General features: G+C 58.9%; 1 protein-coding gene across 1 annotated transcript in view; it reads right to left on the bottom strand.

The window, feature by feature from the left end:
- The window catches only part of KIAA0930 (KIAA0930 ortholog), a 35,076-nt gene extending 26,242 nt beyond the window's left edge, over positions 1 to 8,834 (bottom strand). Inside the window, exon 1 of the mRNA XM_044226696.1 lies at positions 8,717 to 8,834. Coding sequence (XP_044082631.1) covers positions 8,717 to 8,780 — 64 coding nt within the window. The 5' untranslated portion in view covers positions 8,781 to 8,834. The remainder of the gene's footprint in view (positions 1 to 8,716) is intronic.
- Positions 8,835 to 16,937: the final 8,103 nt, after the last annotated feature.

Genomic DNA, 16,937 nt, shown 5'->3' with positions numbered 1-16,937 from the left:
TCCCCCCCACTCAAGCCCCTGATGCCTCCCACCTCATGCTACCTCGCCTCTGTCCACCCTCCGCGACACCCTGCGGGGTCAAGTCTCCATCTTCGTTCAGCTGATGAGGAAATGGAGGCTCCAGGCTTGAGTCACCTGTCTGATGTCACCCTGCAAATCTCCAGTCCAGGGATGTCTTCCCAGCCTCCACCTCCGCGTGGCTTCCCAACCCCTGAGCGCCCCGCCCCGCCCCACCAAGCCAGGCCCCCCTGCTGGCAGCGGGACCAGCACCGGTGCAGGGCAGGGTACCCAACAGCGGGTGGGCAAGGGCTAAGCACGTAACTGGGAGGGGACAACCACCACCAGCGCACAGCACACCCAGAAGCTCTGAAACTCACCCAAAGCCTCCACCACCAAGGGCTTTATCCTCCTCCCTCTGTTGCATTTCCAGCCCTCAGGTCACGGCCGGGATCACCCTAATAGCTGACTTCCTGGGAGAGGAGAGCAAAGCCTGACTCAGGTCACCCAGAAGGACCACAATGGCAGGCGCGGCTGGGATCCAGGCCAGGGTCGACCCGCTCCGCTCCCAGAGTTGCTCTGTGGGAGGCCCCCAGCACAGTGGGAAATAGACCTTGACCCTGTCCTCAAGGCCCTCTCTTGGGGCATCCGCCAGACTGGTCCACCGCCCACCCGCTGTCTCCAAAGCGATCCTCTGGGCTCCCCCACCCCTGCCACTCAGTGCCTTCCCCTAAACCTTTCCAGGTTCGATCCCACCCAGCAGTTTGGGGCCCAAAGAGATGCCCCCCAGTCCGCGGCCCACCTCCTGGGGCTGGGGCCTTATTCCAACTCCTGACTCACTGCTCTGATTCATGAAACACGGGGCCTGTAAGACAGGCTGCAGGTCCCCTGAGGAACCTCCGAGGCTCCCACAGACACCCAGGCAAGGCGCCCCATCCCAGACGGGAGCTGGGAACTGTGAGCTGTGACCTCCTGGCTCGCCCCACCCCCGCCCCCGCACCTAGGCTTGAGATCACTGGGTCACTGGCCGGGCCCCAGCACAGCGTTCCTCTTCCCGGGGCCTGCACTCTTTCCCCCGAGACGGGGGTCCCAGCCCTCTGCTACGCAGCTTCCCCCTCAGAAGGGCCCACTCCCACATCCGTCTCCGCCTCCTGATCCCCCTCTCCCCTCCCTGCTTCATGGTGGAGACGGGCGGTGGGCGGCGGGCCTCCTGCTCTGGGCCACACCAGGGTGAGGCCGCTCGGGGAGGAGGTGCCAAATGCCTCTCCTTGGGGAGACGGATGCATCTGAGGGAGACACTGCATAGGCCACAGCCTGGCGTCCCAGAGGACTGGGCCCCAAGCCCACACTGACTCCTCTGGGACCGAGAACACCGTGCCCCGGTGGCTCCGGGCCTCGCCAGTTCCATCTGCCAACGGGGCGAACACAGCCTCCGCTCAGGGCCGCCACGGGAAGGACACAGTGCGGGGCGCACCCCCCCCTGCAGGAGCTGCTCTGGCTCCCGCCCTCTTCCGGAGCCCACGGGCCTCCCCAGCCTCGCCGGGTGCCCTGCAGCCCGGAACACAGCCACAGCTCAGGAGTCTCACCGTGGGCGGCCGCTCCCGTCCACCCCAGGTCAGGAGGAATCCCGAGTCACCCCAGGAGGCTCTGTCCCCCAGGCGGGGGGCTCGGAGGCTGCGTGGGCTACAGCCCAAAGGGGAGGCCACGGCTTGGGGTTGTGGGATGACAGGGTTCCCGTTCCCCTTGTGCGGGGTGGGATTCAAGGTTCTTCCTGTTTCTGCCTCTTCCCGTTTCACTTCCATCAGCTTGAGCCAAAGCACCCGAGTGGCAGGGACCTCCCTGAGGCGTGGTGTCACCGGCCCTGCCTGTCACAGGTGGCTGGGACTCCCACGCCACACCTCGGGCTGAGAATGCCGCTGCGGGTCCATCTGCCCTCCCTCCCTTTACGTAAGAGGACAGTGAGGGCCAGAGGCAAGGGCCTTGCTCAAGGTCACCCTCACAGGCCCCCTGGATTTGGCCCCGAGCCCTGTCACCTGTCCCGGCAGCCTCCGTGATACTCTCTGCTGCTCTAGGTCTGGAGACTGGCCTCTGCTCTAGGGGGAGGCAGAACAGCCATCGTGTTTGCATCCTACCCCCCAGGAGAGCAGAGGCCCAGAGAGCAGCAGTGATCTCCCCGAAGCAGCACAGCACTGGGGGACTGGGGGAAAATTAAATTTGGAACATTCTCTGCCGTCCTCCCCACTCTGTCTCTGCCAGGGAGGCCCTCTGTGAGGAATGCCCACTCAAGGGACACCCCCCAAGAAACGATCACCTCTTCACCGCACGGGTACCCGTCCTCCGACCCCCCCCACGGTCCCCACCACACCCGCTCCCTGCAGCCTTGTCTGCTTCCCCTTCTCCCTCCGTCCCTCCCCCGCCCCCTCATTCCCCCTCTCTCAGATACATAAATCTTAAAAAAAAAAAAAGTTAAACAGTAACCACAACTCCACCTACACGGAAAAAAAAAAAAGAAAACCGAAGCCCTCTCTTTCTACTTCTCCCATCCAAGAGATGTAGGCCCGACCCTGCTTAGCTTCCGAGATCAGACGAGATCGGGCGCGTTCAGGGTGGGATGGCCGTAGACTCTTTCTACTTCTGTCCACAGACATCCTTCGGCTAGGCACTGGCCAGGGACAGACACTCAAGCTAGCTGGGCGCCTGTGCTATGTCACGTCAGAGGATTTCCTTGTATTTATTTTGAAGATTTATTTATTTATTTGTCAGAGAGACACAGAGAGTGAGCACAAGCATGGGGGGCGGCAGGCAGAGGGAGAAGCCGGCTTCCCACTGAGCAGGGAGCCCCATGCGGGGCTCGATCCCAGGACCCCGGGATCACGACCTGAGCTGAAGGCAGATGCTTAACAGACGGAGGCACCACGTGTCCCAGGATTCCCTTTTTAAGAGGAGGGGGTCCCCCTCAAACTTAGCTGCGGCTTCTGGGGCCCTGGGTTGTGCAAAGGCTCCACCCCAAGCTGGGTTTTCCCAGACTTTAGCCCCTATCCCTGGTCGATGTCTCGGACCCCCTATTCGCAGGTCCAACGGCAACACCCCAGCCCCCACCTGTGGCCAATGGGACCTGGGAGGGATGTGCTTGAGGACACACCCCTGCCTCGCCCCTGACTGGCCCCCAGCTGTGCCCCCTGCATGGGCTGGGAATTGGGGGAGGGTCAAATCAGGCATTCATTCCAGCCCTTGGGACCCACCGGTGTCAGGGTCCTCTCGGAGCCCCGCCCCGCTGTCTGTGACACCGCAGGGTTAGGCTGGTGGACTTCCACTTCAAGTCTGGACAACATGGAAAATGTTTTAGGAATTTTAAGTCAGAAACCATGACTAAGAAACTACACAGAGAACAACGAAGAATTCTTTATAAAAAGGCTTCGCAAACTTAATAGTTGTCTCTGGGTGACTGCAACTGTAAGTAATTTTTTTCCCATTTTCTTAAATTTTCCAGTTCCTATAATATGCATGGAACTTTTTTTTTCATTGGGAAAACATTTGTTTGGGGATTCCGAGGCTGTTTTCTCAGGAGGATCCCGCGTGGGGCTCCCCCTCCACGGCCTCGGGCTCTGCCGCTGTCCCAGAGCCAGCCCGGCCGGTGACGGTGACGGTGACGGAGGCGAGCATCGCATCAGGAAGGCCAGCAGCCGCTGCAAGGAGGGGACACAGCAGGGGCAGAGTGGCCGTCGCCTGCAGGCCCAGGGGCGCCAGATGATTCAGCCCACTCTGGTCTGGCAGAGACACCCCTGCAGCCGGGACCCTGGGGCTCTTTAACGTGGGAGGTCCAAAGTCCTCGGAGCTCCCAGAGTCTGCCTGGGAGAGAACGGCCCCACAGCCTCCAGAACCCACAGGCCTTAAAAACAGGCCCAGGAAGCGAAAGAGGCTCTGCCACCACTCCAAAGGGTCACGCTTCCTCCCCAGAGCATGGGCCCAGGACCAGCCTGGCCTGCCTTAGCTGGCCTGGAGGGCCCGGGACCCCAGGGAACCCCGGGAAACTGTCTGCAGGGAGTGCACAGCAGGCTGCTCCCCAGAGCACACATTCAACCCCAAGTTCACGCCGGGGCATGGGGCCAGGCCCTTCACGTCCCTCCTAATGACAAGGGCAACAGCGAGGATAGGGGCTGACCCTGCGCCAAGTCTCAGCCGCTCCACACGCTCGTCCGTGAACCTGTCACTTCTCACACAATTCCCACAACCCTACAGACTCTGCACAGGGTCACAGGCCCCCAGTCTTCCCTTCCAGGCACATCTCCCACCAAAATCTCCCGCCCCTCACCAAAGTCCAGCCGCACTGACCCTGGCAGAAGGGTGACGGGCTGGGCCAAGGCTGTACGGTCCTCTTCCCGATTCTCAGACTGGCACCAGGTGTCCGGCATACGTGGGTGTTTAGCTGGGGCAGAGGCTCACCGGGAGGCAATGTCCCCGCTTAGTGCCTCTGGCTCATTGCATGACTCCCTGCAAGGCAGCTGGTGGCCTCTGACAAATCACACAGACCCCAGTCCTGCGGCCTCCCAGCGACGTGACCTTGGGTGAGTCAGTTCGCTCTCTGAAGCTGCTTTTCTCATCTGCAAATTGGGGAACTACCAGACTGCCAGGGCTGCCAGGCGCACAGTGGGCGTGCCGGGTCCCAGGCAGGCCACCCCACAAGTCAACAGCCACTACAGTCCCCAAGGCCCGGCCAAGGGCTCAGCCACTGCTGCAGCCCCAGCTCCCACACAGCTTCCCTTGCAGCCGGCCGGCTTCTCCTCCTCGGCCCCGGCAGGCCCTGCCCCACCGCAGCCCCTCTCAAAGGCCACACTTCGCACCAACCCCCCATCAGCCCTGGGGACTCCCTCCTCCGTGCCTCCGGAGGGAACCTCTCATCCTTCGACTTGGGCCCTTCCTCAACCCACCTGTGCCTGGGAGTAGTGCGCACGTGTGATGACCAGGCTGCCAGCACCCCGAGGGCAGGTGTGAGCGGGGTCCCCCTCTGCTAAGAACTTAGGTTTAGACAGATTCGGCCCCTTCCCAGCCACGTGACTAGGGACACATTACTACACCTCTAAACCTGCCTTCGCTCATCAGGACGAAGAGAAGGGTACAACAATACCTACCTTATAGGACTGTTTCAAGAATAAAAGGAAACCTTGAACATGAAACTCTCCTTTGGCCCCACAGAGAGAGAATGCCCTCAGCCACAAGAAGGGGGCCAGAGGCCAGGCAAACAGCAATTCTACAAAGTGCACAGCCTAGGCAGGGCCTGAAGACAAGCAGCATGAGGGGGCCTCACCCCTCCCAGCACCTGCCTGTCCTTGGTGGACACCAGGTCCTGGGGCCGGGTCAAGTCCACGGGCCTTTGCCGAATGTCAGTGGCACGCCGCACCTGCTGAAAGGGAGCCTTCCTGCCCAGCGTGCTGGAGCTGACATCCCAGGCCCACGAGAGAGCCCAAGCCCCAGAGGAAGGATCAGGCTATGTCCACTTTTGGTCCAGATGTCTGCATCACCCAACATCTGGGCATTGGACCTCCTGACTCTTCCCAGCTCAGAGAACCCGGAGCCCCACAGAAGCTCGCTCAGCCAGCCAGCTTGGTTCATCTGTTCCCTGGAATCCCAAGCAGTTTCCTGTATATAAACCACCCCAGTCCTGCTCGGAGCAGCTGCTGCCAGCAGGATCTTTGCTTCGGCTGTCACCGTGCACCTGGCTTCTCTCCCCTACTCAGCTGTGGCCTCCCACAAAGCAGGGTCAGGCCCGATCCCCCCACCCGGCACTCACGAGATGCTTCCAACACAGATGCTGCTGAAGGAAAGATGCAACCATCATGTTTGCATCCACAAGGTGCCTTTCATCATGACAGCCGAGCGACAATCCCTGTGTGGGGGCACCAGTCGCCCTCTCCCATCTTAGAGGCTGTGACTCAGAAGTGACAACAGTGTGTCTGGGGTCGAGCATCGCCACCAGAGGCTCCCTGACACCTTTGAAACAACCTCAGGGAACATGGCATGCTTCTGAATGACAGCAGCTTTAATGACACAGCAACGACGGCCGGGGCGGTTTAAATTCCTACATCTGACAGGTTGTCACAGCTGTAAAGGGAAGAAAGGCGGAAGTGGTCCGCGGGCCGTGTCCACGTACTGGGTTCCCGTCTGGGTGCACAGGCCAACCACCGGATCCTAACTCTACTTTGGCAATAGGTCACTGTTAAGCTTGACCCTCTCTGAGCCTTCCCTCTCTCATCTGATAAATGAAAGATGGTCAAAGTTAGCCCTGCTAAGAGGCCAAGATTCCACATTCTATACACACGCTCATCTTTAATTTACAAGCCCAGAGAGTCTCTCATTTGCCTGCTAAATGTTTCCTGGGCACCTGTTCTACTGGGCCATGCCCTCGAGAGGCTCACTTGCTGGGGAAACAGTCACACAGACTCTCACAAAGCCACAACAGGCCTGATCAACCCGTAGACATGCGGGGACAGGACGTGGAGGAAGGGTTCCCAGAAAGTGGCAGCACAGGAGTGGACGCTTAAAGGACACCTGTAGGCATGTGTGGGGCAGGTGAGAAGGGGTGGCTATCCAGGAAGAGAAAACAGCAGGCCTAAAACAGGGCATCAGAGCACCGCAGACTGAATTCAGGGGAATACGGGACGGGCGGGATAGGAGGATGGGGGCAAGACAGGAGACCCTGCGCGGGAGGGAGGCCTGGGTGCCAAGACAGGAGACCTGAGGCATTTCTCCTCCCCAGAGGCAGCACAGCAGGCCCCGGGGGGCCTAGCTGGAGGCATCTGGGGGGGCAGGCTGTGGGGTCAGACTGGCCAAGGGTCAATGCCCGCCATGCTGCTTCCTCGATGACCACCTCTATGCATGTCTCTCCCCTCTCTGAACTCTGGATTCTCTGTGGAATGGAGAGGATACTTCTATTGGGCAAAGTCAGAATCAAACTGAGCACACACAATGTCCTTGCACATAGTAAGCACTCCGTAAACGCCAAGTGCTAAAATTAATTACTACTGTCCTTAAGGAATGGCCCCGTGGGCTCCCTGGGACAGGGCCTGACAGGGGAGAGACAAGGTGCTCAGTGGTCGAGGACGGTGGGGGAGTGCTCACATGAAGCAGGGAGGGGCTGCGTGGGGCTTCTAGGCAAGCAGGGGGAGGGGCCTGCAGCAGATGGTCCCTCGGACCCCTCCCATCGCAGACAGCCTGAGCCAGGTAGCAGGTGCACCTGCCACCTGGCGCACAGCCCAGCACACAGTAGGTGCTCAGTGAACGTTTGCTGAATGAACAAACAAGGATCCTTCAACATCTGCGCAAAATGAAGTTGTGACACCTTTTCAGAAAAGACACCTGAGAAACCCATCTCCTGGTCCATCCTTACTTGGTAGGCACCCCCAATGCCCCGCCCGCAACTCCCACCTCTGCCCACAGGAAAGGCTGTTCCTGGGGCAGGCTGGGCTGAGGGGACCGGTGTCATGCCTGGAGGACTGGAAGGAGGGCTGCAAATTATTTCCTCTTCTCACTCGCTTCCAGGGCGTGGCCTGCTGAGGAGCCTGGAACCCTAGGGCAGCGGTGACCCCGCTGCTGTGTGACCTCAGAGGGGTTATGTTGGCTCTCTGGGATTCCCTGACGGTGAGCGACGAGGGAAAAGGTAGAATCTCCAAAGCTGACATTCCCTGCTTCACAACGCAATCACCCACACCACCCCCCGCCCCTCCCCAGAAATCTCCATCTCAGACTGGGGGTGGGGGTTGCTGACAATGTGGAGTGAAATCCTTTCCGCATGAAGAAGGGAGGGGTCTTTCCACGGAGAAAATAAAAAACCCACCCTACAGGGGAGGGGGCTTCTCAGCTTCAGTCTGGGCAGGATCCAATCCCAGCGATGACCTCACACCCAGGCAGGCAGGGAGACCCCACCCACACCTAACAGTCCCAGGCTCTTCCAAACAATACCAGACACCCCCACCCCACCCCACAGCAGACATGACCTAGGGCCTCAACTGAACAGGGTCACACCCAGAGAGGCAGCAGGTCCTGCTCTCTGTGCTAAGTGGGTGGCTTCAGGGGGCCAAGGCCCAACAGGTTCCACTTGGAGCTGATGGGGAGCAGGCGAGGCAGTGCGGAGAGATGCAGGAGACAAAGGCTTCAGGAAGCTGGGGATGGTGGCCACGACACACTTGCCGGGAGGTGTGCCTAGACCCCACTGGGCCCTGCCCCCCCTTCCCGTGCTGATCTCCTGGTCTCCCCAGATCCCACGCCCACACTCCCTGCAGTGGAACTGAAGCCCCGGGGAGGGCTTCCCAGGGAAGGGAGGGACCTGCCACAACCACGGCGAGGAAGAAGAGTGAACAGACATACTCGAAAGGACAGACCGAGGGAGACACCGAGAGACCCAGGAAAGGGGAAGAGACCCAGCAACATTCTCGTGCGGAGTCGCTCTTGGGACCGAAATCAGAGACCAACACACAGGGACGCAGGAAAAACCTATACGTGGGGAGCTGGGGGCGCACGGAGGAGGCCAGGACACGCAGGGAGAGAGACAGAGACACACACACGCACAGAGACACACGCAGAGACGGAAGCACGCAGAGACGGAAACACAGAGAGACGGAGACGCACGCAGAGACCGAGACGCGCGCAGAGACGGAGACCGGCGCAGAGACCCGCGGAGGCGCGCACTGCCCCGGCGCCGGCGGCCCCGGCCCGCCCCACTCACCGAGGCCGCAGACCTCACGGCGCAGGCTGAGGCGGCCGCGCTCCTCGGCTATGGCGCGCAGCATGCGCTGCAGCGAGCGCTCCTCGGCCTCGGCGCCGCCCGCAGGCTCGGGGGAGGCGGCGGCAGCGGCGGGGAGGGCGGGCGGCCCGGCCCGGAGCCCCGCGGGCGCGGGCGCCGAGGCGCAGGCCCGGCCCGGCGGCCGCGCAGAGGCCATGCCGGGCCCCGGCTCATCGCCCGCGCCGCGCCCGCCGGGGCCCCCGGCGCGCCCCGCCGCCCCCGACCCGGCGCCGCCCGCCGCGAGCACCAGTGAAGCCACAATCCGCCTTTGTGCGCGTCGCCGCCGCCGCCGTCGCTGTGGCCGCCGCCGCCGCCGCCCGGCTGCCGAGCCCAGGGAAACGAGCGCAGCTCCGCGCCGCCGCGGCCGCCCGCGCGCCTCCAGGCCACCGCCCGCCCCGCCCCGCCCCGCCCCGCCCCGCCCCCGCCCGGCCCGCGCCCCGCCCGCGCCCCGCCCCGGCCCTCCAGGCCCCGCCCCGGCCCCGCGGGCCCCGCCCCTCCCGCCTACCTCCAGCTTGGCTGGGCCCCGCCCCGCCCTCGCCACCGCCAGGCCGCGTCCCGACTCACCCCCGGACCGCCCCGCCGCGCCCCCGGCTCGGGCCCCGCCCCCCGACGCTAATCGCCCCGCCTCCTGCCCGCTCCCGACCGACGAGGCCCCGCCCCGGGCCCGGCCTCGGAGGCCCGGAACCGGGCGGGCGAGGTCTCCTCCCCATCCCCACCAAACCTGGCCGATCTGGCCCCGCCTCCCTCGACCCCAGCCAAGCTCTTCCTCCAGCGGCCGTCGGGAGCCCGCCTCGACCTCCCACGCGGGGCCTCCTGATCTTCCCTGGCCTTGGTCCCTGCGCCCACCTCCTCCAGGCGCTACCCGCTCCGCCGTCCCTGAGACCCGCCCCCGCCCCCAAACCTTGTGCTGCTGTTCGCCCGCCCCCTGTGCGCTCCTCTCACCCGCGCCTGTCCCAGGCGAGAATAGTTTGTCACCTGCTCCCCACACTGCCGCTCTCCTCCCGGTGCAGTTGCAGAGGAACATCCTCGGCAGAACCCAGGGAGAGCTCACCCGTCCCCATAAAGTCAGAGGGAGTCTGATGCAAAGCCCCGTGTCCCGTACGCAGTCCTTCGCCGGGGCCAGGCAGGGCGCTGAGAAGGGCTCTGAGCCGGTTGCTGACTAGGTGGGAGGGCATGCAGGAGAGGGACGCACGAGGTCAGCTGGGCGTGTGATCCTGATGAAGGCCAAGGCCCAGCCAGGCACCATCGTGTGCCGGCCTCTGCGGATGGGGAAGACCCTGGCAAGAAGCAGCCAGAGGCCTTCCCAGGACCCACGCCTGCCAGCTCACTTCTGGAGCTGCTGGGAATGACAGTCCATGCTGGGGAGGGAGTCTCAACTCTGACCCACAGGAGCAGCTCCTGCTTCCAGGCCCCACCTCACCCCCCAACATCCCTGATGTGAACTGCGAAGGTCTTATAGGCAGATTTTTTTTTTTTTTCAAGAAATACAGTATAGTACTATAAATGTATTTTCCTTATGATTTTCTCTTTTTAAAGATTTTATTTATTAGACAGAGCACGAGCAGCGAAAGGGGCAGAGGGAGAGGGACCAGGCGACTCCCAGTTCATCAGGGAGCCCCAGGACCCTGGGATTGTGACTAGAGCTGAAGGCAGACACCTAACCGAGTCACCCAGGCGCCCCAAGCTTACATTATTGTAAGAAGACAGTACATGATAGATACGCAGACCTGTACAGTACACACGCAAACCAACACAAAACATGTACTTATCAACGGTGTTACGGGTAAGGCTCCTAGTCAATGGAAGACTATGGGTAGTTAAGGTTTGGGGGCATCGAAAGTTACGTGGGGGGTTTCAGCTGTGTCAGGGAGGGCGTCTCTCCAGCCCTGCCAGGCTCAAGGGTCAGTTGTGCTCTCCTCCCCCGTTCTTGGACACATTCCCTGATTTCCCTCAGGTCCCAGTGTCCCCTCTTCAAATGGCCTTTTCCGACCATCTACCTGAAACCCCCCTGCCCTCCCTCTCTTACCTGCTTTATTTCCCCGCCCAGCATGGCCCTCACGTCCTCCGACATCACGCCGCACACCAGCAGGCCGTGTATCACCCAATTCCTCGCAGCTCCCGGCTGTGTTCCTGATGCCTAACCCGTTGCTGGGCACATGGTGGACCCCTCGTAAAGGAGCTTGGGATGGGTGGACAAAGAATGGGAGACAGGCCTGATAGGAAGCAGGAAAGCCTCTTGGACAAGGCAGTAAGGAGCCCCGGAACCGTGGGGCTGGCGAATAGCCTGGAGGAGGAAATGGGTGGTCTGGACCCTGATCCAGGCCTCCCTGCTGGTGTGGTGCCTTTAGGCCTGTGTCCTCAGCTGTACAATGAAGTCACCAGACTGAGGGCTGTGGCCTCCAGCTCCGAGTCTGGACAATGGGGCTTTGGGTTGCAGGAACAGGAATGAGACGTGCTGGGGGCTCACAGGCCGGCAAACCCGATGGCCCTATCCCTGTCTGTCTCCCCAAACTCCTTGAAAACCCCTGCCTGGTCTCCCCTTTGTTCACGCTGTTCCCTGTGCCTGAAATCCTCTCTTCCCCAGTAGGCTCGCCTTGGAGGCCTGCTGTTGCTGGGAAGCTGTTCTGGTTAGGCTTGGCCAATGCACTTGTGTTCTCTTCTGCTTCATAAACTACACACACACACACACACACACACACACACACACACGGCCGCCTCCCTGGACTCCATGCCACAAGACCAGCATGGGGTCAACACCTGGGTCTACAATGGCACAGGTGGCAGAAAAATGTTTGTTGAACGAAAAAATGGTTATCACTTTGGTTCTCTGCTTTTTCTTTCAATAATACTCCTGGTAACTGTCCACATAGGGAACTTTAAAAAAAAAAAGATTTATCTACTTATTTTAGAGAGAAATAGAGAAGGTGCAGGGAGAGGGGGCAGAGGGACAGGGAAAGAGAGAGCATCCTAGGACAGACTCCCCACTAAGCACAGAGACTTGGGGCTCTGTCCCAGGCCCCCGAGATTGTGACCAGAGCCGAAATCAAGAGTCAGATTCGTAAACAACTGAGCCACCCAGGTGCCCCGACACAGGAAACTTATTTTTTTCTTTTGAGAGTAGATAGTCTCTACTCTGAGAATATTATCTGAGCAAGAGCCCAATGTGGGCTCAATCCCAGGACCCTGAGATCATGACCTGAGCCGAAGGCAGAGGTTTTAACCCAGTGAGCCGCCCAGGTGCCCCGAAATCTTTTATTTTTAATTCTACTTTATATTCTGAATGTTTATATACAGAAAAGTAGATAACTCACAAACTACAGCTTGATTTTTGTACACTGACTAGGGAGTCCACACCCAGACCCTAACCCTAACCCTAACCCAGGCGCCCCCATAGGGAAATTTTCAATGTCAGCAAATGTTTAATGCACATTTGCATAAGCCTGGCCCATAGGGAGTGTTCTGTTTCTTGATCTGGGTGTGGACTCCCTAGTGAGTGTACAAAAATCAAGCTGTAAGTTTGTGAGTTATCTACTTTTCTGTATATAAACATTCAGAATATAAAGTAGAATTAAAAAAATAAAAGATTTAGGGGCGCCTGGGCGGCTCACTGGATTAAAACCTCTGCCTTCGGCTCAGGTCACCATCTCAGGGTCCTGGGATCGAGCCCCGCATTGGGCTCCCTGCTCAGCGGGGAGCCTGCTTCCCCCCCCCCTCTCTGCCTGCCTCTCTGCCTACTTGTGATCTCTGTCTGTCAAATAAATAAATAAAATCTTTAATAAATAAATAAAAGATTTAAAATCCCTGATAAAAATTTGGTTTAGCCATATTTCCTATGACAACGAAAAAGTTCTTTTCTGCAAATAAATGAACTGCATGTTTAGAGAGACTCCTTGGGGGGGGGGGTGTAGGCAGAATAATGCTCCCCAAAGATGTCCAACCCTAAATCCTGGAGTCTGTGTGTATATGTTACAGAGCAAAACGGACTTTGCAGAGGGCGTTAAGGGCTTTGAGAGGGACTGATTCTCCTGCATTATCCACAGAAGCTCAGTCTAACTACATAGATGCTTAAAATTGGAGGTTTCCTGGCTACAGTCAGAAAGAGACGTGACAGGAGGAAAATCAGACAAGCACATGGTCGCTAGCCTCGAAGGTGGAGGAAGGAGCAACAAATCAAGGAATGCAGGAAGCTTCCAGAAGCTGGAAAAGGTCAGGAAACCGATTGTCCCGCTAGAGCCTCCAGAAGCACCTTGATTTTAGCCCAGAGTGAGAGCCCCGTTGTACTTCTATGGAACTGTAAGGTAATACGTTTATGTGGGTTTAGGGAACTTATTTTGTTAGTCATGGCGGCGATAGAGAGAGCCCCGGCCACCAGCCTTCTCTCCTCCAAGCTCCTGTTGACTGTGCGGTGGCGCACGGGTCCGGGGTGAGAGCTGAGACGGTCCCCCTGCCCGTAGCGTTCCGTGAATCTGGAACTGGACTCTGATGGTGCATCTTTTCTCCTCGAGAAGAGAAGACGGATCTCCGGGGCCGAGTCAGGTCAGCACAGCCCACCGTGGGTGAATGAGCACAGGAATGGCAAAGGGCAAGTTCACGGGCTCTTGGATCGCTCCAGAGAATCTGCTGAAACCGTCCTCACGGTCATGTGAGTTTCCCGCCTGACTTCTCCTGCCTTAGGACCCGCAGTCCCTGGTCCTCAGCCTTTTGCGGCTCTGGAAAATGAAACCCAGCCACTCCCAGACGGAGACCTCCTGCAACACTGGGTCTTTTCTCGGCTTTTCTCACCGGCCACGGAGGTCGGGGCGCCCCCCGAAAGGTTCCCTGCCTCCCTCCTGTCCTCCTCCAGCCCGCTTTCCGCCACGCGCCGGTCACACACGAAATATTTTCTCATCCTCTCCGTTGTCAGAAATGCCGCCTTTAGCACTCTACTTTTCAAAAATAGATCCCTGCTAAAATTCCCCTGGAGGGGATAACCTTAAAGCTATTTTAGGCACCCGCACAGTAGCAAGAAGAAAGGACTCAGAGATTTTGAAAGAGAACGTGCCTGATGGGACTAGGGCTGGGGGAGCGGGCTCACGTTTCTCGAGGAACTGCTTGAGGCCGGAAGCTTCCTGAACGTGGACAAGTATAGCCCTGAGCCCTGGAGGGCAGCTAGTGTCTTTGTGGGTTCGGTCCGACTCGGGTAACCTAGAACGGCGGAGTAATGTTCACAGTCACTCAGCACGTGCAACCCGGAGCCCGGAGCCAGGATTCGAACCCTCGCAATCCAGGAAGGAGGGGACAGCCAGGCACACAGCCTTTGGCATCAACTCATCCCTTTTCTACTTCTAAGTCGGAAGCCCCCCCACCCCACCCCGGAGAAGGAACACGGGATGATAAGCTTTGCAGGGAGAAGAATGGCTTTGTGGAAGCGCAAGGCCATGGGGTGTCTGCTGGGAAGTACAGTTGTGTAATTGTGGGCCGCCCGGGGATGAGGGCGTGCTGCGTGCTGAGTGCGGGCAGGGACGGACGAAATCGGGAAAGAAATCTCACCATCCGGAGGGAGACCTGGGGCCCCCACACAGTTTGAGCTTGTCTAGGCCCTTCTGCTCCAGAGCCCTGGGCTTCCCATCTGTCAGCGAGGAGGCTGAGTTAGGTGTCCTCTTGGGCCTTTCCAGCCCCGACATTACGGAAGGACAGGTGGGGTAAGCCGGGACAGAGAGCGGGAGAGCCTGCCCTTCTTCCCTGGTTCCCCCAGGCTCCTGCTGCCAGAGGTCCTGCTGCCAGAGAACCTGTTTTCCCCCGTGCGTGAACACACAGCTTTCTCCCGCTCGGGCCAGTAGACACTCTATTAACCACCAACGTTGTGCACGACGGTGAAACCCAAAAATAAAATGGCCAAATTAAAATTAAGGGATGCTTCGTTAAATGCCTGTAAGATATAACATCGTATCATCTCTATTTCGTAAAAGATTTTCTTTATGTATTTATTAGAGAGAGAGAGAGAGTACAGAGCATTCAAGACTCCCCACTCAGAGCAGAGCCCAAGATGGGACTCGATCTCACAACCTCCGGATCACGACCTGAGCTGAGATCAAGAGTCAGTCGCTCAACTGACGGAGCCCCCCACGCGCCCCTCATCTTTATGTTTGATTTGATATTTATAATAAAAGTTTCACTGTGTTAGAGAACTCTTTGTGGATTAGGTTTTTCTCAGGTCACAAGGACTCTGAGAACACCGGAGAGTTGGTGGGAAATCCGAAATTAAAGATAGTGATATATTTTGTCTTATTTAGCAAACATGGATGCAGGACCCCCTGTGGGCTGGGCACTGTTTTCTGACTTCTCAAATGCTGGCACTGAATTCTGTGACTTGGGGACATTGTCGTCTCTCTTCCGCAGATGAGTCCGCTGGGGCCCAGAGACGTTAGGTGACTCGTCCACAGTCCTCCAAGGCAGAATCCGGTGGCCAAGTAAATTCAAGAGCAAAATTATAAAAATCCTTGCAGTTTTGTTTTTTTTTTTCTTGGGGAAAAAGCACATTTGATAAAGGTACATTCATGTTTGAGATGATGTAGGCACGGAGACTCCAAAAGCAAGAGTGCCTCAGGCCACTGAAGGCCTGAGAAATGACTCTGTCCCCCAAGGCCCAGCATGAGGCCTGCACCAGGAAGGTGACACTCAGAGGTACGGGGCGGCGGGTTGGGACGGGGGGTGCGGTGTGTCTCAGTGGGTGAAGCATCTGCCTTCAGATCAGGCCATGATCCTGGGGGCCCGCATTGAGCCCCACATCAAGCTCCCGGCTCAGGGGAGAGTCTGCTTCTCCCTCTCCCTCTGCTTCTCCCCCGTTCATGCTCTCTTTCTCTCTTCAATAAATAAATTAAATCTTTAAGAAAAGAAGAAAGAAAGAATGCTGACCGCTCGCTGTCCGCCGTGGGGGTGGGGGGCAGCGGAGAATGGACATGGCACTTCGGAAACACCCGGCCCTGGGCTGAAATCACTGCATCAGCACGTTTCATCCACACAGTAGCTGGACGCTTGTACTGACAGCGTCCCCGTTTTATTGGACAGTAAACGGAGGCTTGGAGACGCCGAGCGGCGCATCATACGGCCAGGGCTCAGCACAGCTGGGCTTTGAGCCCAACTGCCTGGAGAAGAAGTCAGCGGCTGCACGGGTGCGGGGGCCTCCCTTCGGTCGTTTGGGTGTATGTATTAGCACCTACTTTGCGAAGGCTCATGGCTGAGTGTCTAGAACCTGCCGCTGTCCTTTCCTGACGGAGGCGTTGGAAGCCGTGGTGGACCCTCGAGCTTTGGGAGCCACCCCGAGGTGCTGCGTATGGGGCTTCATAAGTGAGACGAGGGCGGGCGCGTTTGTTCCTGGCACCTGCCCTAGCGAAAGACCACATGCTGGGGGCTTACAGCAGAACGTTATTCTCTCACGGTTCTAGAAGCCAGAAATAGGAAATCGAGGTGTTGGCAGGGCTGAGATCCCTCCAGAGGCTCTAGAGGGGGGCCCTTCCTGCCTCTCCCGCTCCTGGCAGCCCCGGCAGCTCTTTGGCTCTCGGCCACGTCCCAGTCTCTGCCTCTGTTGTCACATGTGCTCTCCCCTCTCTGTCCACGCGGCTCCCATCCCCCACTACCTCTCTCATATAAGGACACTTGACGGTGGCCTCGGATGTTCTCATCTCAAAAGCCTTAACTTAATTATATCTGCAAAGCTATTTTCCAAGGAAGTTCGCTCACCTTCACAGGTGCCAGGGAGACCTGTCTGGGGGCGGGGGGCGGGGGGCGGGGGAGGGGGTCCTGCTACCTTTGCACACGCAGCACGCATTCCATCTTCTGATCGTGGGTCTGGATAGTTCCTCTGGGACATACTCGGCCCCCATTTCAGCCCACCTGGGGCGAGCCCTCTGAGCCAGGGCTGGCCCCTCCCAGCAGAGCATCTCTCCAGCACGGTGACTGGTCCAGGGCTGGTCCAGCCGGAGCTGTCTGGGACTCTGGTCGTCTTTGTGGGGGGCGACGGGGGGGGTGGTGTTCTGAGGGCAGCGGCTTGCAGCCACAGAGAGGAGAGCAGGGCTGAGATTTGGAATGGGAGGCCCAGGCTTTCACGTGCAGGGGCCCACACACTGCCCTTCCTGCTAAAGCCGGCTCAGAGGGGGTTTTGTCCCTTGCTCACGACTGGAGCAGA

The sequence above is a fragment of the Neovison vison genome, chromosome 12 (genome assembly GCF_020171115.1).
Source record: "Neovison vison isolate M4711 chromosome 12, ASM_NN_V1, whole genome shotgun sequence".
NCBI classification, from domain to species: Eukaryota; Metazoa; Chordata; class Mammalia; order Carnivora; family Mustelidae; genus Neogale; species Neogale vison.
This window is presented reverse-complemented; position numbering and strand designations above follow the sequence as displayed.